At 38.7% G+C, this 23,374-nt stretch overlaps 1 protein-coding gene across 1 annotated transcript in view; it reads left to right on the top strand.

Annotated features, from left to right (window-relative positions):
• The first annotated feature begins 19,129 nt into the window (after nt 1–19,129).
• LRRC1 (leucine rich repeat containing 1) overlaps nt 19,130–23,374 on the top strand; it is a 183,696-nt gene continuing 179,451 nt past the window's right edge. The window contains exon 1 of the mRNA XM_056818409.1: nt 19,130–19,829. Within this exon, the coding sequence (XP_056674387.1) occupies nt 19,671–19,829 (159 nt within the window). The 5' untranslated portion in view covers nt 19,130–19,670. The remainder of the gene's footprint in view (nt 19,830–23,374) is intronic.

Consider the following 23,374-nt stretch of genomic DNA (forward strand, 5'->3'; position numbering starts at 1 on the left):
AGCTTCCCCTCATTTTTATATGGATACAAGTCTGGTCATCAGGGCAGGACACATTGAAGGGACACTGTAACTCATGGAATTTTCAGTAATTCACCAAGACCAAGGGGTCCTTGCCTGACTGTAGTTGGGATTTTTTGTGAGTTTTAATCACCAGAAGTCTGTGTCAGTGAGACCCTATGGATTTCATATTGACTTCATTTTAAAAGTTAATATTTGTTATATTTTTATTTAGTTTGTTAAATATTTCTCAATTACATTTTAATCTGGTCCAGGGTATACTCAGGAGTCTTGCTAAACTCATCAGGTTCAACAGTTTGTGTGTTTGACAACTCGGAATGATACGACACTGGGAGATTATGGGTGTGAAATATTGCATATGCTGTCTTTTGGACTAGTAAATCTTTCAAATAGGGATATGTTCACATGCCTTATGTGCTGGTTAACTTTAAAAAATGGCTTTTTTTCTTTTTTAGTCTTTATTACAAAGAATGATTCTCTGGAAAAAGGAGAGGAAGTAAGGGTGTGTGAAGCCAAAATAAATAAAGTTTTTAAAAAAGAAAGAAAAATGAAGTTGCCCCAATAGAAGAAAAGTAAAAAGACTTTTTGAAATAAAAAATGAACAAATGAATGAATGAAAAAGGAAATTATCCTCTTTTCTCCTATCACTGTAGGGATTTGGTACAAGGTTTTCACAGGCTCAGGACACTAGCACAGGATTTAAATAGTCTGTGACCTCCAGAGTATCTTCACAGCAAGGGCAGTCTATTCATGTTGCAGCCAGTGCAGTTGAAGGTCAGTCAGATATTATAGTCCCTGAAGGGCTCATCATGCATGGTCAGTGCTTCTCTTGTTATAGCTCTGATTATCTAGTCCAACTTGACTACTTACTACTCATATGAGTAGTCATTTAATTGGCCAAACTGTTTAATCTCTTTGGGCCTCAATTTCCTTACCTGTCAAATGAATGAGAAGATTGGGTTAAAAGAAAAACAATCTTTCTTTTGGGACTTTCTCCCTAATTAATGAAGCAAAATTCAGGACAAAGAAATTAAAAGGAGCTTATTAAAATGCTTTAAGGTAGCAACATGTTGATAGACTGATTGCTGGAGATCAGCCCAGATTTCAGAGTGGGCTAGCCTTTTATAGTAAAATTTTCATAATGAGATAGGGCAGTGATGGCCAACTTTTTAGAGACAGAGTGCTGGGAATCGACCCCCCCCCCAACTAAGTGCCATGCTCACCCCTACCACAAGTGTCAGGTATGCCCAGACCCACCTCACACACACACACACACACACACACACACACACACACACACACACACACACGCAGGGAAGGAGAAAGTGCTCCCATTGGGCTCCTAGGCTCCTAGTGGGCAAAGTGAGGAATGTCCTCAGTGAGTATAGAGAAGGGGAGGGGAGTGGCCCCAGTGTTCTGCTCCCCTCCAGCTCTGCCTCTTGTGAATCACCCATCTTAACCCTTGTATACTCTCATTGGGATGCTGGGCAGAGGGGTGGGGGATATAAAAAAGTGTCATCAGGCATGAAAGAGAGGGGGAAGGGAGTAACTCCATCTGAGTCCTTCTGACTCTATAGTAACAAACTGGGAAGGGGGGGGTATGGTCATATGCCAACAGAGAGTGCTCTGCGTGCCATCTTTGGCACATGTGCTATAGGTTTGCCATCACTGAGATAGGTGATTCTGATAGGTTCACATCAGCAAAAGAAATTGGGCCCCTGCAGCTCAGTTCCTCTCCGATTAAATGATATTTTGCACAGGTGGCCAGGTGGAGTACTTGACTTGTCTACATGCTAAATCTCAGAGAATAAGAAGATGTGAGCTAAGTGCTACCTCCCTATAACACTGATTGGCCAGCAGGTCTGGGAACAATGCCTTAGAGTAAAGATGTATTTTACTAGTTGGATTGGATGAGCTCAGCGGTCTCTTTCATCTCTAAATCTATGATTCTAGCATTCTACCTATTGATGTGGACCAGGATCAGAACAGAGAGGAGTCCTAAGAATGGATAAGGAGTGGCTAGTCTGAGAGGAAAGGTAATAGGCATTTATACATGCCTGATATGTGCCAAGCATTTTGCTAAATGCTTTCCAAATATATTCTCATTTGATCCTTACTACTACCCTTTGAGGTAGGTGCTGTAACAATTTCCATTTTATAGCTGAGGGAATTAGTTCAAATAGAGGTTAAGTGACTTACCCGGAGTCTCACAGTTAAGAAGTATCTGAGGCTGGATTTCTGCTCAAGAACCCCTGATTTCAGGTCCAGAGCTCTATCTACTTCTGAAATGGATAAGGTTTGTAGGTGGTAAAAGAAACAGGATCTAGGAGATATTTAGACTTAGAGAGAGAAGAAGGAGTTTGATTAGTTTCCCTCTTCAGCCTTCCCTCCTCAGCTATGGCTGTTCTCACAGATTTGCTCTTGTCCCTCTCCTCCTCATCCACTACTAGAGTCAAAATGTTTCCCTCCCTCTTTAAGCTGTTCCACTCACACTTGATTCAAAATTTGGGAAAGGATAACCACTTTAATGTAAATTAATTCAATTAGAGTAATACAAAGGAATGGCTGGCAGGAAAAAGAATGGGAAAAAGGGGGTCCCTTTCTCTAACTAAGCCCTTTTCCCTCCCTCCTTGAATTTGGGGAGAACTCAGGCTAAACCCCCTGAGGGATAGTCAGGTTGACTGACTATGGGTTTGGCCCCTTGGCCACAGTTCAGACCCAGGGCAACAGGAGCTGAGGTAAAGTCTGACAGAGAGCTCAATGCCTTTTCTCAGGTTTCTCTTCAGTAGGCTTTTCAATTGGGAAATGTTGGGGGGAAGGATTTTTAGTCACTATTAGGAAAAAGGTGGGTAACTCTCAGGAGAAAGTCTTAACCAGCCCTCTCTCTTCAGCTTCTCAAAACCTAGAGACCAACTGCCCTTCAGAAGGAAACTTCTAGCTTCTCAAGATTCCAGCCTCCTGGGGTCCTTCCCCTGAGGAGGAGAAAGATTCAGCCTGACACTTTCTTATGTGTCAGCCTCTGTCACACTTCACCATCTATATGCCTCAGTCTTCTAAGAAACCAACTACTGTGGGCTTTTTTTGGGCTATGCTTTCAGTATAGAGGCTCTAATCACCAGGTATTATGGGACAGACAACAACCAACTGTGAGCAAGAATCCCACCAGAACCAGGAAAAAAAGTTCTTGGACTATAGCAAAGGGTCATCCATTGGTTCCTCTTGAAGGAATATTCACCTGTTGCTGGAGAATCCAAGGCCTGATCAATTTCAGGACATATATTTTGGGGGTGAGATGTGCCATTTCATTCTGGAAGAAGATAGTCCCTGAGTGAGGTTCCTCATTGCTCAGAGGTTTCCAGCCTGGACTCTATATCCCAGGGGGTACAAATAAGCTTATCAGGAGGATATGAACAATATTTGGTAAATAACTATATTATCCTGTAGAAACATTTTGAAAACAGCAGGATAGTGAAAAAAGTGAATTGGAAAGACAACAGTGAAGAGGATAGGACAGCATATGAGTGTCTGAATGACACAGTTAAGAGAATAATTCCTATGAACCAACACTAAATTGGATATGAAACTCTTTTCATATTGAAATAGAAAAAAAATTAGAAATTGATCTAGCGAAAGATGAGCCAATTGACCTCTGCAATAACCAGAAACTCTGAATTGATTTCCAATCAGTGAAGTTCCAAAAATTTTTGGCCCCTGGGAATAGCACATTCTCAGACATATTGTCTTACTAAATGTACTCTAAAGGCTTTAATTTCTTTAATAACAACTTCTCTCAGTGAAAAAAGATTCTTAGTCCTTTTCTTTTTCTCAATCAAATCAACAGTGAGAAACAAATTGGAGACTAAATATAATGTGCGGGTATATCTTTCAAAAACAATACAAAGAATAAAATTATTGAGTGACAAAAAAAAACAGAACAAGGCTCTCACTTATTTGACATATTCTAATAAACATTTGACAATTTTATAATGGTCAAATGTTATGTACCATATGAAGCATTCTTTATGAAAAATCAATCTTTATTTTTTCTTTCTTATGTGCATATGTAGATAAACTCTAGAATTATTGCTTTTCATATTGAATTGATAGTATCGGAAAGTTTACAGAAAGCCAAGGCTTATGAGGAATGAAAAAAAGGTGGGAGCACTATTAGAGCTGAAGGGATATTTGCTGGAAGTGGGGGAGAGAGTTGCTCTGACAGGAAATTGCCAATGAACTAGCAGATGTGGTGGACATTCAGGTGGAAAAATTGGGGGAAATGGGTCAACAGGACTCTCTTGGGAGAGGGTTTGGATTACAAATCTCCAGGAGAACAATCCTGCCTGCCTTAGCAGTTGGTAGTAGAGCTGAGGACTGGCAATAACTGAACAAATATCCACAGGTTCCACCATGGTCCCAATATTTACACAACTGTGTGAAAGAATCTTTAGATGTTTTGGTGGCAATAGAAAAGCCATTATGGATATAGGTTTCTTTGGGATTAAGAGGAATATGGAAATATGTATAGGGTAAGAATGGCAAGAAGTAAAGACAGTATGTCAGTAGTGGAAGAGGATAGGTAGAAAGTAATGCCTGTTAAGAATGAAAAAATAAAGATCTTTCCCATGGCTGTAGGCTATAGTAATATAAGTTCATTCTTCCACCCTCCAACATATTTTTGGTTTATAGAGTGATTTATAAGCATTACTTCATAATGAAAATATTTTCACAATTTATTGATTTTTTCTACATCAGTCATTTCTTGACATAGCTTCTCTCCCAATCAAACTCTCCCCTGTACAAAGAAAAACAGTTATATAAAACTGAACAGAGAAAATATGTCTAATGGAGTATTCAACCTTACTCTTCCATAGCATCCCATCTCTCTCTTTAGAAAAGGTAATTATGTTTCATTATATATTCTTAGGGACCAAGATTAGTCATTGCAATTTAAGTTCAGCAGCCTTAATGTCACTGTCAGTTACATTATTGCAGTCATTGAATTTATTATTCTCTTCTGATTCTTTTTCTTTGTTTTATATCAATTTTTACTTGCAAGGAAAGCTATGGCAAAACTGGACAGCATACTAAAAAGCAAACATCACCTCACTGACAAAGGTCTGTATAAACAAAGCTAGGGTTTTCCACTAGCAATGTATGGCTATGGAAATTGGATTATGAGGAAAGCTGAGTACCACAGAATCAACTCTTCTAAATTGTGGTGCAAAGATGACTTTTGAGAGTTCCTCTGACAGTGAGAAGACCAAATTAGTCAATGCTTAATTGATTGACTATTCCCTGAAGGTCAAATACTGAAGATGAAGCTGAAATACTTTGGCCACATAAGAAGACAGGATTCTTTGATTTTGGGAAAGATTGAAGGCAAAAGGAGAAGGGGATGAAAAAGGGTGAGATGGATAGATAGTGTCATGGAAACAATGAACATGGACTTCAACAGACTTCAAGAGATAATGGAGAATAGAAAGGTCTGGCATACCCTTTTTGGGGGTCATGAAGAGTCCGACATGATTGAAAAAGAATAAAGTTCCTATGCCAAAGGACTTTAAAAGACTATCTGGATTTATACCAGGGATGCAGGGCTGGTTCAACATTAGGAAAACCATCCACATAATTGACCACATCAACAAGCAAACTAGCAAGAACCACATGATTATTTCAATAGACGCAGAAAAAGCCTTTGATAAAATACAACACCCATTCCTATTAAAAACACTAGAAATCATAGGAATAGAAGGGTCATTCCTAAAAATAATAAACAGTATATATCTAAAACCATCAGCTAATGTCATCTGCAATGGGGATAAACTAGATGCATTCCCAATAAGATCAGGAGTGAAACAAGGATGCCCATTATCACCTCTACTATTTGACATTGTACTAGAAACACTAGCAGTAGCAATTAGAGAAGAAAAAGAAATTGAAGGCATCAAAATAGGCAAGGAGGAGACCAAGTTATCACTCTTTGCAGATGACATGATGGTCTACTTAAAGAATCCTAGAGATTCAACCAAAAAGCTAATTGAAATAATCAACAACTTTAACAAAGTTGCAGGATACAAAATAAACCCACATAAATCATCAGCTTTTCTATATATCTCCAACACAGCTCAGCAGCAAGAACTAGAAAGAGAAATCCCATTCAAAATCACCTTAGACAAAATAAAATACTTAGGAATCTACCTCCCGAGACAAACACAGGAACTATATGAACACAACTACAAAACACTCGCCACACAACTAAAACTAGACTTGAGCAATTGGAACAACATTAACTGCTCATGGATAGGACAAGCCAATATAATAAAAATGACCATCCTACCCAAACTTATTTATCTATTTAGTGCCATACCCATTGAACTACCAAAATACTTCTTCACTGATTTAGAAAAAACCATAACAAAGTTCATTTGGAAGAACAAAAGATCAAGGATATCCAGGGAAATAATGAAAAAAAAAAACACATATGATGGGGGTCTTGCAGTCCCTGACATTAAACTATATTACAAAGCAGCAGTCATCAAAACAATTTGGTACTGGCTAAGAAACAGAAAGGAAGATCAGTGGAATAGACTGGGGGAAAGAGACCTCAGCAAGACAGTATACGATAAACCCAAAGATCCCAGCTTTTGGGACAAAAATCCACTATTCGATAAAAACTGCTGGGAAAATTGGAAGACAGTGTGGGAGAGACTAGGAATAGATCAACACCTCACACCCTACACCAAGATAAATTCAAAATGGGTGAGTGACTTAAACATAAAGAAGGAAACCATAAGTAAATTGGGTAAACACAGAATAGTATACATGTCAGACCTTTGGGAGGGGAAAGGCTTTAAAACCAAGCAAGACATAGAAAGAATCACAAAATGTAAAATAAATAATTTTGACTACATCAAACTAAAAAGCTTTTGTACAAACAAAACCAATGTAACTAAAATCAGAAGGGAAACAACAAATTGGGAAAAAATTTTCATAGAAACCTCTGACAAAGGTTTAATTACTCATATTTATAAAGAGCTAAATCAATTGTACAAAAAATCAAGCCATTCTCCAATTGATAAATGGGCAAGGGAAATGGATAGGCAGTTCTCAGATAAAGAAATCAAAACTATTAACAAGCACATGAAGAAGTGTTCTAAATCTCTTATAATCAGAGAGATGCAAATCAAAACAACTCTGAGGTATCACCTCACACCTAGCAGATTGGCTAACATAACAGCAAAGGAAAGTAATGAATGCTGGAGGGGAAGTGGCAAAGTAGGGACATTAATTCATTGCTGGTGGAGTTGTGAACTGATCCAACCATTCTGGAGGGCAATTTGGAACTATGCCCAAAGGGCGACAAAAGAATATCTGCCCTTTGATCCAGCCATAGTACTGCTGGGTCTGTACCCCAAAGAGATAATGGACAAAAAGACTCGTACAAAAATATTCATAGCTGCGCTCTTTGTGGTGGCCAAAAACTGGAAAACGAAGGGATGCCCATCAATTGGGCAATGGCTGAGCAAATTGTGGTATATGTTGGTGATGGAATACTATTGTGCTCAAAGGAATAATAAAGTGGAGGAGTTCCATGGAGATTGGAACAACCTCCAGGAAGTGATGCAGAGTGAGAGGAGCAGAACCAGGAGAACATTGTACACAGAGACTAATACACTGTGGTATAATCGAACGTAATGGACTTCTCCATTAGTGGCGGTGTAATGTCCCTGAACAACTTGCAGGGATCTAGGAGAAAAAAACACTATTCATAAGCAAAGGATAAACTATGGGAGTGGAAACACGGAGGAAAAGCAACTGCCTGAATACAGAGGTTGAGGGGACATGACAGAGGAGAGACTCTAAGTGAACACTCTAATGCAAATACTATCAACATGGCAATGGGTTCAAATCAAGAAAACATGTAATGTCCAGTGGATTTGCGCATTGACTATGGGGGGTGGGGGGGAGGAAAAGAAAATGATCTATGTCTTTAATGAATAATGCTTGGAAATGATCAAATAAAATATAATTTAAAAAAAAAAGACTATCTGCCCTTTGATCTAGCCATACTGCTGGGTTTGTATCCCAAAGAGATCATAAAGGAAAAGACTTGTACAAAAATATTTATAGCTGCACTCTGTGGTGCCAAAAAATTGGAAAATGAGGGGATGCCCTTCAATTGGGGAATGGCTGAACAAATTGTGGTATCTGTTGGTGATGGAATACTATTGGGTTGAAAGGAATAATAAACTGGAGGAATTCCATGTGAACTGGAACGACCTCCAGTAATAGATGCAGAATGAGAGGAGCAGAACCAGGAGAACAATGTACACAGAGACTAATATACTGTGGTACAATCGATTGTAACTGATTTCTCCATTATTAGCAATGCAATGACCAGAACAACTACTAGGGATTTATGAGAAAGATCACTATCCACATTCAGAGGAAGAACTGTGGGAGCAGAAACGCAGAAGAAAAACAACTGCTTGATCACATGGTTCATGGGGATATGATTGGGGATGTAGACTAACTGATCACACTAGTGCAATTATCAATAATATGGAAATAGGTCTTGATGAATGGCACATGTAAAACCCAGTGGAATTGTGTGTGGGCTATGGGGGGGGGGAGAACATGAATCTTGTAACCATGAAAAAATATTCTAAATTAATTAATTAAATAAATAAACAATTAAAAAAAGAAAAAAAGAACAAAGTTCCCATGATTCTTGGGTAGGTGCAGCAGAGCTTAGGGTTGAAAAGACTTGAATTAAAATTCTGCCTCAGACACTAGCTATGTGACCCTGAGCAAGTAATTTTAATTTCTACTTGCCTCAGTTATTTCATCTGTAAAATGAGGATTCTAATAGTCCGTACCTAACTCCCTGGGTTGTTGTGAGGATCAAATGAGATAAATACGGCACTTACTATATATAGTGCCTGGCACATAATAAGCATACATGTAATTGTTATCTATTTCATTTTCTCTGAATTATTAATATTTATAATTTGTTATGGTAAATATTTTTCAATTATATTCCTATAACACAGTATTTTCAGCCATTCCTTAATTTATGGGCATACATTTTGTTTTCTTCCCCCACCCCACCATAAGCAGTGATAGTAAACTATTTTGGTTTAGATGAAATGGGACTTTTTTTTTCTCTCTTTGATCTTTTTGGAGTAGATGGCCTAGTAGTGAGATTACTGGATATGTACAATTTAGTGAATTTTTTAAAATAATTATATATTATTTTCCAAATTTGTTGGACCAATTAGCAGATTGTTCTAACAATAATAGAAAGCTTAGAGAAATAATAAATGTATTAGTGTCTTTGTTTTACAGATGAGGAAACTGAGACTCATAAAGATTAAATGGTTTGCCCAAGGCCAAAAATTGAAGTGGCAGAGCCACAATCAGAAATCAGGAATTTGACTCCATTTTTAAGGTTCTTGTAAGTCATAGCAGTTATTATACCAGCAAATTTTCTTTATTTTTTAAAATGATAAACTTGATAATTAACAATGATATAAAAGATCTTATATAAAGTAAATTGTAAAATGTTAAATTGTACAAAAACATATATACATACATATATATATTATATATATATATATATATATATATATATATATATATATATATATATACACACAAACTCCAACCAAATAACAATAACACTTCGGGACTAATTTAATTTTGCCTTTGTATTCCTAGAAAGCACAATGCTCTTGCATAGAGTAATTGCTTAATTAATGTTTGTGGAAATTGATCATTGAATTTGGTTCTTTGACCTCTTCTAATTTATCCTTTATCTGTATACTTATTGGATTTTGTTGATTTTTTGTAAATCATGAATGAATAGTACATCTTTTGTTCTGATCTGTTTTCCCTATTCTACATCATGTCATATAGGTCTTTTGATATTTCTTCATATTTATCATTTTAACTGGCAGTATAGGGAAGTGATTAGAGGGCCCACTTTATAGCCAAAACGAATTAGGTTTGAATACCACCTCCGGCAGGTAATAGCAGTGTGAGGACTGGCAAGTCACTTCTTAATGCTCCAGAAAACATTTTAAGATGCAAATTGCAGATGAGTTGCTAATTTGCATCAATGGGATTTTTTTCTGCACTCAGAGGTTCCCTTATTGATGAAATATGAATTCTATATGACTTTCTCTGGTGGCATAATAAAAGGCAAAATTCCTTTGATCAATATCTCTAATACCTTTTTCAGTCATTCTCCTGAAACTAGGTATATGGATAATTTTTGATTTGTCATTTTTATAAATAAATTCATTATGATTTTTTGAGATGTTTAATTTTCCTTTTAATAACATCTTTAGGGCATAACAGACAAAGGAGAGGATCGACTTTGTAAATATTTTTGTGTATTGCCAGGTGGCATTCCAAAAGGATGTCAACAAAACAATACCATTTGTATTTTACCATAACTGAAAAAGCACTGGTTTTAGTTTTGAATTATCTTTGTCAATTTGATGGATTAAGATGTTATCTAAAATTTATTTTAATTTGTATTTTTCTGTTTATTAGAATTGGAACAATTTTCTTTTGGGGAAAATAGTTTTATTTGTGCATTTTTAGATCTCTATTGCTTCTTAATCCCTGCCACTAATCCATAATAAAACCTACCCTAGTGACAAAGCAGTACAGTTTGGCAAATCCAACTAACATGTCAATCATTCCTGACAACATATAGCTAATTCTATAGTGCTGTTCACTGTTTTTTTTTTTTTTTTGAGAGGAAGAGGTATGTTTCATCACTAGTCCTTTATTTAAGATGTGTCATTGCACTGATCTGACTCCTGATTTTTTTGGCATTGTTTTCTTTTATATTATTGTGGTCATTGTATATTTTGGATTTTCACTAGTTATTCAAGTGATTTTTTTAAAGCAATTTGTTTCTTTTTTTAATATAAACTTTCCACATTTCCATTAATGCTTTTATGAAGTCTGAGTTAGATTAAAACTGTGATAAGATTTCACATAATGATTGCTTTATGGCTTTTAAGTACTTATATCAATGCTTGTATTGATAGTGGGAAACCAAATTAACTACTTAATTAGATTACATGTAATTACATGTAATATGAATACAGAGATACTTTATTTTAATGAAATAATAGATAATTTTAAAAGTTGTAAATCATATTTTACTGCATTAAATCACATTATTTGTTGCTCCAAAAGAATTCACTATGTAAAGTATAGCTCATGCTCTGGAGTCACTTGTCCACAGGTCTTCAGAACTCAGCTGTCATTTGTTCCCTAAGAGTTTTAGGATTAATCCTAAGGGGATAAGAATGCTTATCTAATGGCACATGAACTTTATCTAATGTTCATGAACCCCCATGTGTATGCTTCCCACCACAGTTATGACTTGGTATCAAATATACACTCAGACTTAACTTGCTTTTAGAAAGAAGTATTTTCTAATGTAGTCTACTTGATATAACTGATTCCCCCAACAGTACATGACACACTTTCCCTAAAAGGACATGTGGAGTCCAGGAGAAAGTGGGCTAAAGCTTAGAGAACACATTGATAAAAGGATAACATAGTTCCTCAGAGTACTTTTGCTATAGTCCTCAAGAAATTCCTCTTAGGTATGAAATGGCATTCCTACTGGGTTCTTTGTAGTCCTAAATATACTTTCCAATTCACATCCTGGATCCTAATGCAGCCATTGTTAGGGTTTCAAAGAAAAAGTGTCCCAAAGTTCTACACTATTGGAAGTTCATGCTCCCTCTCTTCTGATTGAGGTAGAGAAGAGGAAAGAAACCTAAACTGAGGTATTCTCCTCTCCTCCAAGCAGTTCCTTCTCTGGGGCAGTTCTCTTTCTTTTTTCCTAACAAACACTTTAATTTCTCAGTTCCAAAGTCCCTGAAATGGTTTTACTCAAACATCAAGGAGCATGACCAAGTCCCTCAGCTGATCTATCAGAGGAGAATTCCTGTCATGATCTGGAGGCATTCAGGCCCCTTTTACACCTAGTGAACAATCAGGATATATTCTCTGTTGATAAATGTATCAGAACTGTAAGGGGGACATTCTTAAGGAAATCTCTTTATAAAGCCACCAAGTGTTTTATTTTGTTTTTTAAACACGAAATTTCTCACTCTAAAATTAGATGAGCTCTAAGCCTAGATTTTCTTATATTTGGTTTTCTTGGAGCAGGATACACCTGTAGAATCAAGTCCTGCTAGAGATGAGCTCAGGTTATATCAAGTCTAGTGCCTTATTAATACCAGAGCCTGGTCTTTCCACCCATGCTCTTTAATTTTTAACTCCCTCCAGGTGCTAGTGTTTGTAGGGAACTGATAAAATACCATCTTCTGCTCTCAAGGACTGACATGTTAAAGAAATAAATTGTTACCTCTGAGGATGATTAGTGCATCTTAAAAAAAATTCTGCATTCTATAATCATCATGTAGGAGATTTGGTAGTTGACCTAGTAATGTAAAATAGTAATAACTGAATCATTGACAGAAAGGACTCCAGGTTGTCTCACAACTGAAGAAGTCAGGTCGCAAGAACTGAGTTTTAAAAACAGGCCAAGGATTATTAGATCCTAAAAATATGCTGGCCTCTTTAGTGTCTCATTAGTAAAATTGTTGCTGACATAATTACATTTTAGATAGCTTCAACTCTAAGCAAGTTAGTGCCTTTATTGATGCTTTGAGATCCTTATAGGAAGTCCACAAAAGCACAGAGAAAACCAGCATCTGATATGGTTTCCTAGCAAATTCTGAGCAATCTCTAGTGATCTGAAACTGGTTTTATGGTTCACTTTTGTCCAGTCAGTAGAACCTTTTCTTACACTTGCATGGTATTTTTAAAAAGTTAATTAGATAGCATAATATAATCCAAAGACAGTTGGACTTAGTGTCAGGAAAACCTGAGTTTTGTTCTGTTTCTGCTTCTCCCACATAGTGGCTGTGTCATTTAATGTCTATACTAATGATAGTTTACCTATGGCATGGGTGCCAAAGATGGCATGCAGAACTCTCTCTGTGGGCATGTGTGTCACCTTGTCCTCCTCCCCCCAGAGTTTGTTATTAGAGAGGCAAAGGGACTCAGCTGGAGCTGCTCCCTTCCCACTGTCCCCTATGCTTGATAACATTTTTTTTCACATCACCAGCCCCTCTGCCCTGTAACCCAAAGAGAGCACACAAGGGGTAAGGTGGGCAGCTCACAGGTGGTAGAGCTGGAGGGGAGTAGAACACTTGGATCACTCCCTTCCCCCTCTCTACACTCCCTGAAGACATTCCTCACTTCCCCTGCCCCTCTTCCCAGCATCCCAATAGGGGCATTTCCTCCCCAGTGTGCAGTAAGGGGATGGGCAGGGCATGCTCAGCACATGGTGGGGGTGGAGTGAGGCATGGCACACAGTTTCTAAAAGGTTCACTGTCACTGCTTTATACTATAGTAAAAACTGTTAGTTACAAAGCAGGTGCTGATTTGCATGGAGGGAGTCCCTTCCCTAGAATTCCCTGCTTTGATGGAATAATCATGGGTCCAGATTTTTGTTTTTGTTTTTAACAAGTTAATTTTGTGGATAGTCTCAACTTGACTGTTGAAATGACATCCTTCAGTTTTTGTGTTAGCTAAAATATGCCAAATATTAATATTAATCCCAATGTTTTCTATATTGAAAAGATGGTAAAAAAAAGACAAGAACAAAAATAAGGTATTTCTTGCTCTACTAATTCTCCTTTGTCTTATCAAATTGGATTGTTACCCTTTGGAAAGAGACAGTTCTAGGGACACAGAAAATAAACAAACAAAAAATTGAAAGAAACTATCTTACAAGCACATTCAGCTTTTTCATTAATGCTAATTGATGATGGCAGAAGGAGCAGTGGAAAGAACAAAGGAATCAGATAATTTATGTTTGAATACCACCTTTCTTGCTTGCTACCTAAATGACTTTAGACATTTAACCTCCCTGTGCCTCAGTTTCCTTATTGTAAAATGAAGGGGTAGATTCAATGATCTCCAAGAAATATTTTGGTCATAGATTTATGATTCTATAATGAAAGAATTTATGATCCTAGGAGAGATATGCTTCTCTTCCATCCCCAAACTTACCCCATTTCTACACAGATGGAAGGAAAATGCAAATGAGGGAAGGGAAAGGAGTATGTTTGGACTTGAGGCATTTAGAGTCTTTCAATTAATTTTCTTTCTCAAACTCTCATCGACATATCTGTGGTCTCTAAGACCAGACTTTTTTGCTCACTATTGGTAATTCTGCTCTGAAGTTTCCTTTCTCATTCACATGTAAAGATGTCATAGTTTTATTTTTACCCATTCAACTTTTTCTGTCTTATTTTCTACTAGGTGCTAAGGTGTCTGGTTTGCTCCTCCTTTTGTCAGTTTGGTAATTAGAAAGAGAATTAGAATGATGATAGTGTACATTACTAAAACAAAATGCTGCTGACTGTCTATTTGTTCATTTATTAGTCCCTTTATGAGGCAATGAGGAAAGAGCAGAAAGCAGGTGAAGTTCATGGGTCATCTTTATTGTTTCTTGGCAGCTTGCAGGAGAACTGGGTGGAGGAAGGCAAAAACGTACTGTGAGATCCTGAATTCTGTATATACATGAGAGCAAAGCAAGGAAACGTAAATGCAGTACCTGCCTAGTAGAACGTAATCTTTGAGGCAGAGACTGGTTTTTTGTTTTGCTTAGTATCCCTGGTACCTAGCACAGTATCTTGAACATACTGTGCATTTAAAAAATGTTCATTGAGTAAATGAACTTGGATCAATGGGTAAATACTGTAAAAAGACAGATTTGACTTGATGTAAGGAGGAAAAAAAATACCTGCCTTATAATCAGATATACTTCCCTACCTCCCAAATTAAATTGGATGACAGGTTATATACACAAGCTTATATGTTTATATGTATCAATGTGAACACATGTATATACACACATGTGTATACAGGTCTATATATGTGTATAGATATGTGTATACATACATATACATATATACCCACATATGTTTAGTTCCCCCTCATTGGAGGTTTTTAAGTAAAGGTATACCACTTTAGACTTCTAGTAGAGAGCATCCTTGTTGTAGCATGTAATGGTGGCCTCTGGGACCATTCCAATTCTGAGATTCCAAGAACTGGGCTTAATTTTAAATAGTAACACAGGAGATTTAGTTCAGACAAATTTGTGTTCTGATTTAAAAGATGATTAAACTATAAAATGTACATGAAGAGACGTAGAAGGATCTCATTTCTTTTGGATAGTTTGGTTGCAACCCTACATGGAGGAAGGCATTCAGCCTTGGAAAAAGAATCTTTAAGTCATGGCAAATCGTGAAAGGATTGCTTTAATGCAGTATACAGTATAATTTTAAACTACCAGGAGTAGATTGCTACTCCTCCCACCCTTCCCCCTATCTCCCAATATTCTTTTCCTTTCCTGGATCTGATAAGAACCTGACACATCTCTTCTCAGCCAAGAGAGGAAAAGATGAAACTGACACTTTGTCAACAATTGTATATTGAAACTAATTAATTCTAAAGAGGCTTAGAATTGTTCCTGGTAGTATTATTTGTGGTTTCCCCCTTTGTACAACTGTAAGAAGTGGGTGGGAAAGTTACATTAAAAAAAAAAAACAAAAAACCTCTTACCTTCTGTTTTAGAATCAATAGTGTGTATTGATTCCAAGGTAGAAGAAAGGTAAAGGCTAGGCAATGGGGTCAAGTGACCTGCCCAGTGTCACACAGCTAGAAAGTGAGGCTTGAACTCAGGACTTCCATATCTAGGCCTGATTCTCAATCCACTGAGCTACCTACCTGTCCCCCCAAAGACATATGCTTTATATGATGTTGTATGACCTTGGGCAAATCGCTTAGCTTCTTTGGAGATGGAATTTGGATGAGACAATCACAAAGTCCTCTTTCATCTTTAATATGACTCTGTGCTAAGTAAATTCAGTTTGAGAATCATATAATTCTTTTATGTAGTCACAATTTTCTCAAATAATAATCACATGTTGCATTAGCTCATAATACTCATTGTAGGATGAGTTTTTCAAAAATTAATTTTCATTTATGAAATACCACATAAACCACTTTCAATTAAATTCAAACCTTAAAAAAAGGCAACTAACTATACACATCTTGAAAACTATTAATGATACTTGCTAAGAGGACCAAGTTTGCTACCTTTTGTTCATCAATTTTTCACTTGTTTAGATTTGAGGTGGGAAGTAATTTATATATTTTTACAGTTACCCAAAGGCAAATTTGCTAGTGGTTTTCTAAGGTCTCAATGTAGAACTTTTGTAGCATTCTTGATGGCTTTGAGTTTGAAATATGACTTCATAGGTGCACATGAATATGTTTCTATGAAGGTGTTTGAATGAATGTCTAAGTAGCCAGTAGTAAGGACTGGAACAAAGGAGGATAGAATGAGTATAATGGGATACTTAGTGTCCTAAGACAGATAGCTAGGAATCACAGGGTTAGGGTTAGAGGGATCCTTTTGGGGATCAGGAAGGAACGATTTAGGCACTGCTTCTTCATGAGAAAGGAACTTAAAAAAGAGAATAAAAGCTGGAAATGTGATAACTGTGGAAGGTAAAACTAAATTGTTGCTTTGCATAGTTTCTGCTCAGGTCAATATGGAGAGAGGAATTTGCAGCTGTGGGCTGTCCTGTAGAGCACTGCTCCTTGGAGCAGCAGTCCAGAGCCTCTATAGCGCTGCAAAATCTTGTGACCAAAATCTGCCCTGGCTACTGAGCATGCCCAACTCCAAGCCATATAATCATTGCAGGCAGTGGATTCCACATCTCCAGATTTTAGTAATAGCAGTAAGGGAGGGAAGGGAGGGTAAGGAGTAGGGAAACAGGTAGGGGATAGTTAAACCTGAAAGTGAAGGAGCACTGGGGAGGAGGAGCAAGATGGAAATGGGGAGGGACCTTAAGAAAGTTATTCACTATTCTTTATTAACTTTTCCTCCTTCACAGAGAGAGCAAGCCTATTCGTTGGCCAAGGACAATCAATTCAATGAACAGTTCAAGAACAATTTATTAAGCCTTATCATTGTTCTAGGCACATTTTAGTAGAAAGTAAAGATACAAAGATGAAAAATAACACTTCTTGCTCTTAAGGAACATCTAATAGAGATACACTGCAAAAGTCAATTTGATACATGGTAGAGGGAAGATATAGACAAAACAAGCTAGGAAAATTTGAAGAGAGAAACTGCTTTTACAGGGGGAGGGGTTGAATGGAGAAGGCTTCATTGAGGAGGCAGCCCCTGGGATCAGAATTGAAGCAAGAGAATTTAAACAAATATGAAGATAGAGTGCACCAGGGAGTGCACTGCCAGAGTGCATGGGAGCTAGGGTCCAAGTGGAGAATATTATAGATTCTGACATACCACAAATTATATAAAGCATACTGGAGAAAGATTCATTTTAGTAGAAGAGAGACAGTTTGTGGAGGGGATTCAAATTCAGAAGACCTGGGTTTTAGCCCTACCTCCGATACTCACCAGTCTGTATCGAATCATTTAACCTCAGTGAGACTGTGTTCATCTCACAGGGTGCTTGGTCCTGAATAGAGTTCAAAAGTACCTGATTTGTAAACAAGAGGACTGGGCTCTGCTGCCTGCTGCCAGTGGGGCTTTTGACAAATCTTTGGATCCCTTTCTTTAAGGTATAAGATGAAGGGGTTGGATGAGATTAAAACTAGTTCTTTCCAGCCTTAAATGCCATGATCCTAATATGTCAAAATGTTATGAAAACTTAAGTGCATTGCAAATATAATTATTATAGCACTAATTACCTCTTATCAACTTATCTGTACTTTTGATATTTTTGTTTTTACTTCCTCAGTTGGATTGTATGTTCTTTGAAGGCAGGGAAGACACTGCCCTCTTTATACACTCATAGGTATGGATAGAATACACAATATTTATTATACTTCACCCTTGTATCTCCATCACCAGCAACAGTTTACACATTGTAGGTTCCTTGAAAATATTTTTTTCTTTAAAGGAATGTTTATAGATGAACCGACAACGACATTATTTGCAATTATTTCCTTCCATACCAACAAGTATTGAGTGCTTATACCTTGAGATTACTCTTTATGAAAATTACCCGGTATGATATGGACTCCATGTTACCAGAACCTTTCAATCAGCACCTGACTGAAAGCATGAAGCAAACAGGTAGTTAAAGTAGTACTGGTCCAGAAACATCCTCTGATTCATTTCCTTTTCCTGGATGACCACTGTATTCCCTAGAAGACTATACTTAGGATCCGGATGGGGAGGTAGGTTTTACAGGTGAAGAGTTTGTTCGGCTGGGGTTCATTTGGTACTAATGGAAAGTTTTTTTTCCCCCTTTATTTTGTCTGTACCAGGAACTCACTCTTTGAAGAGTTGCCTGGGGGCACTGAAAGATTTAAGTGATTTACCTAGGGTCACAGAACTAAGCTGAGTCAGGATTAGAACCCAGGCAGATCAAGGTATGTCAGAACCTTATTAAAAACAAAAACGAACAAAAACCCGGTTAGGGTACCAACAGTGTAGATGTCATCTGTGGAGAGGGGATTGTGGGGAGTGGAACAACGACCTTCTATTCGCCATTGGTTTTTTGTTTTTGCCCACTCGGGTTATTCAGGGAATCCTACTCAGGAACTCGGGCTCCCCAACTTCATTTGCTGCAGCAATAGTATAAGGAACCCGGCGACAGCGTTTGTAGGGCGGTGACATATACAAAAAGCCACAAATCCATTTTTCAGAGCCTAAACGTGAGAGGTTTACTAGTGTTGTTCTGCGTAGGTGACCCCGGAAGAGAAACTTTTCAGAGACAGAGGAGAGGGGAGAGGGAGCCTAAAGATAAAATCAAATAAACCTTGGTCTACTTTCCTCAGTTGCCCCAGTCCTTACTCGCAGTTCTTTTTGTCTCTTCTGCTCCCCAACTCCAAGCAGAAACAGTTTCCCGCAAGAAACCACATCCTTTGCTGCACCAGATGTGCGCAAGAGATCCTGGGGACCTAGAATTGGGGTTCTCTAGTTTCCTGACCCTTTTCCCCTTTTGGCTACTAGCAAAACCTGGACTATTGGATCTCCCTTGACTGCAAAACAAACTCCTTGGTGGCTTTCCCTCTGGCGGCATCAGCAGCTGGGCATGCTCAGTTAGCCCGGGCCGGCTCCGGGGCAAATAGAAAGCTTTTGCGCGGAGCTGAGCTGGAGGCTGGAGGCTGGGTGAAGTGGGAGGGGATAGGAGGCAGGGGGCGGGGGTAGGCTTGGAAGCCGGCTGCAGGCGCCTGAGGTTGCTGGGAGCGCTTCCTGACCTCCCAGCCCCCAAGTCAGTCAGAACGAAGAAGGAGGGAAAGGAGAACTACTAAAGGAAGAGTCTGCGTGGCTCCGGCTCACGGAAAGAGCAGCGGCGGTAGCTGCAGTGAGAGAAGCAGGGAGGCAGGCAGAGGGGACATCAGCAACTCGCGAAGCAGCACGGACCCGGGAGGCGCGCGCTGTTCAGGATCCGCGGCGGCTTCGGGGCGGCGGCGGCGGCGGCGGCGGCTGCTGCTGCTGCTGCTGCTGCTGCTGCTGCTTCTTGTTCTTGTTCTTCTTTTTCTGTATTGCTGCTATGTTTCACTGCATCCCGCTGTGGCGGTGTAACCGTCATGTGGAAACCATCGATAAGCGTCACTGTTCCCTCGTCTACGTCCCGGAGGAGATCTACCGCTACACCCGCAGCCTGGAGGAGCTGCTCCTAGACGCCAACCAACTCCGTGAGCTGCCCGAGGTGAGTGTGTCAAGCTCGGGGCGCTCGGGCTCACCTGGGAGAAGGCCAGGGAGCGGGCAGGCGAGCGCAGCTCCTGTCGGCTGCTTACTGGGGAGTGTGCCCAGTTGTGAGACAGCTTCGCCAGCCTCAGCCCCCTCTGCCTATCCTGGTTACCTTCTTTCCTCCCCATTGCTCCAACTCCTGGAGAATCTGGGGGACAGGTGCCCCTTATTCACCTGCTTCCCTCTCTCCTACATATGCGTGGTGATCACCAAGGGATACCCATTACAGGCAGAAAAAGTTTAATTTTTGTTGTTGTTTTTGATGTAGAGACTTTTGCAAGTAGAAAACTGCATTGGCCTTTGCAAGTTATGGAACTCAAATCCGGTGAGTTAGCCTTCTGGGAATTCTTAATTTCATACTAATGGAAAAAACCCAGTTCCCCATTGTTCCCAAATTTGCAGTCAGAGCTTTGGGTTCGAATTCTGACTCTGTCACTTAAGTACTCGTATGAACCTGGGGAAATCATTTCTACTCTTGGGCCTCGGTTTCCCCATCAGTAAAATGAGGGCTTTGGACTAGATGGTCTTTTCTCGATCTAAATCTATGAACTTATGTTTCACATCTCAAACCCAGTGGAAAAACTCCCAGTGGAGTCGTTTTTTTCAGGGACTGCATCTTCCTCTGGGTCCCCAGCCAAACTGCGAGGTCCCCCCCCCCCCCTTAGTGCTTAACCAGGGCATACATACCTTCTTGGCAGCTAGGATTCACCAGGTGGTGAAGAAGTAGAGTCAGTCTCCCTATCTGGGCATCTTAATTGGAATGTGTTCTGAGCCTTATCGGCAGGTGGGACTGTGCTCAGGACGGCTGTAGATTGGCTGGTCCTGCTCTTGGCACTGGGTGTAGCTGACCGAGTGAAAGATAGTGGAGAGAGAGAGAACTGGGTGTGGGAAGTTGGAGGTGTGTTTCTTGGTGTCCACTGCTGAAAAGCTCGATGTTGGGTCTTGCTGCTGGGAAGGTGCACCTTCCTCTCCCTTCCTTTCCTCTCGTCCCCCTTCATTTCTCTATCTCTCTTCCCTATCCCTTCCCCACCCCCCACCCCCAATAAAAATCAGCAGAGCCTTTGCCTGGCCTTCCTCCCTCCTTATATAGACTGGTAGAGGGCAGAATTTTGATATCCTAAACTAATGGATTCTTATAATGTCCTCTATCTCATATTATTTACATAAATGAATCGCTCAGCTGAAAATGAACTTGTCAAAAGATACAGGGATTGTGTTTTGATCAGGGAACTTGAGGGCCTTGGAACTATTCATAACCTCCAATACCCACTTTGGAAGCCAAGCTGGAGAATGACCTTCAGAGAGAAATGTCCACCTTCATGGATGTGTAGGAACTGAAAGTTCACTAGATCTAAAAGTGTTCTGGGAGTGGTTGAACTTACTGCCTCAATGACTGTGAATTGCAATTTTTTCAGTCTCTGAAATTTATTAAATTGCATTCCTTTACTACTGCTAGTGGGGGGCAATTTCTAAAGTCTAATGAATAGTTGAAATTCAATCATTTGGCTTGTTATCTTCCCAAATCATCATTATAAAAGACAGTTTGCTGAAAAGAAACACTCAGTGATTCCTTCTTATGATTAGACTTGATGTCCAGTATTGATATTTTTTTTAACTCATAACTGTATGACTTTTTGTTTTTCAAATATTATTCTTCCTATTGATGTCTTAGGCTTACCTTTTGCCTAAGAGCCCATTTTATGGATGAGAAAACTGAGGTCCAGAGAAGTTAATTTATTTACTCAAGGTTACCCCAACAGTTAAATGGTATAGCTGGAATTAAAAGAAAGGGATTCCAAGTTCTGTGCTAATCTATTGCATGAAGTTGCTGCTTTTTCTGGGACTAGAAATCATGGGATTTCCTTGACTGGGAATTCAGCAAAGCCCTTGATTTTTTTTCCCCTTTAAGTTCAGTTTTAGAAAAGCCACTTATTTTCTTTAAGCTGTTTGCTTTTCAAAGGCATTTTCCAAACACATGGTTTTCTTTGTCTTGGTTTAAGATATTAAATGTATTATTAATTAGTTGTGGAACCTTTACATGAGACTGCCAGTCATCAGTATAGAAAAACAAAACCTAATAATTTTTAGAATCTGTAGAACATACTAATAGGGTGAAAACTTGACATCCAAACTGGAAAAGTCTGACTGTTCTTTGTGGCAATATTTGTAGACTTCAAGCTAAATCATAGATCTAGGATCTGGAAGAAACCTCAAATAAGATATAGTTCAACCTCCACATTTTATTGCTGAGGAAACTGAGATCCAGGCAAGTTAAGTGACTTGGCTGAAGTTATACAGGTAAGTAAGAGATAGAGCCCATATTTGAACCCATACATGTCTTCGGAGACTGTGGGGCTAGTACACTTTCCAATGGACCAAGATCATCTATTATTTTTCTTCTGTAAATTGTTGACTTTCTTGTTGTGTAAAATTCATGAACTTTTCTGTATACTTTTTATTTTTAGGAAGATGATGGTTTCCAGCTTTTTGGAAATGACATATTTCTGTTGACAGTAAATGGAAATTTTTCAGTAGCCCAAAATGTAGTATAAAGAAAATGTGTCAAGGGAAGCAGATGAACAAGAAGTCCTTTCAGAGGCATTTCTTCCTAAGGTTAACCATTGCTCTGACTATACTCTTCAGAGTTCAGTTTTTTTTTTTAATAGACTTACTGTGCTTATTATTTTGAATTATACTTTTAACTCCATACTTGAATATCTTTAGGAGGAGTTCTGCTTTTGATATCATTCACTAAGCATTCTTACTCTTTGATCTAGCCTGTCACCTCTAAGAGTTGGAAAGACCTTCGAAATCATCTACTTGAAAGATCTTCTAGCTGCTAGATCTAAACCTTCTAGCTTTAGCTAAAAGAAAGCTTTTCCTGGGAGATGTCTAAATCATTTGTCTCTTCTTTCCTTCCCCTCTTGAAATCTACAAGTCCTTGGAGACTTCCTCTTGACTTCTTCCATCCTGCCTAGATTTTTTGGAGACAAAAATTTTTCTACCCAAAGAATGGAGAACTCTGATCTAATCAAATTTCATTTCATAGGTGAGGAGATGAAGGCCCAGGTAGAGAAGTTCAGTGCTTCTGAATCATTACTCAGAGAGTAAAGTGGGTAATTGCATGGTATGAATGGACTTCATTCTACATGACTTAGTAAATAGAGTGCTGGGCTGCCTAGCTTTGAGTTAGGAAAGACGGGTTCAAATCCTGCCCCTGATACTTTTGTAATTTGTGGTCTGAGGCAAATCACTAAGCTTTATGTGCTTTAGGAAATAAAATTTTCTCTTTCTCTTCTCTCTCCCTCTCTGTCTCTCTTTCTGTGATTTTGAAAAAGTCAGTTGAGCTCTCTGTACTTTAGTTTCCTTAACTGTAAAGATAAAGGGCTTTGGCTAAATGATCTCTAAGACCTTTTCCATTCCTAAATGAATTTGGACTTTTATGGCCTCTGAGATCTCTTCCAATTTAAGTCTTTGATGATCCTAAGATCCCTAACTTTCACT

This window comes from Monodelphis domestica, chromosome 2 (genome assembly GCF_027887165.1).
Source record: "Monodelphis domestica isolate mMonDom1 chromosome 2, mMonDom1.pri, whole genome shotgun sequence".
Lineage (NCBI taxonomy): Eukaryota > Metazoa > Chordata > Mammalia > Didelphimorphia > Didelphidae > Monodelphis > Monodelphis domestica.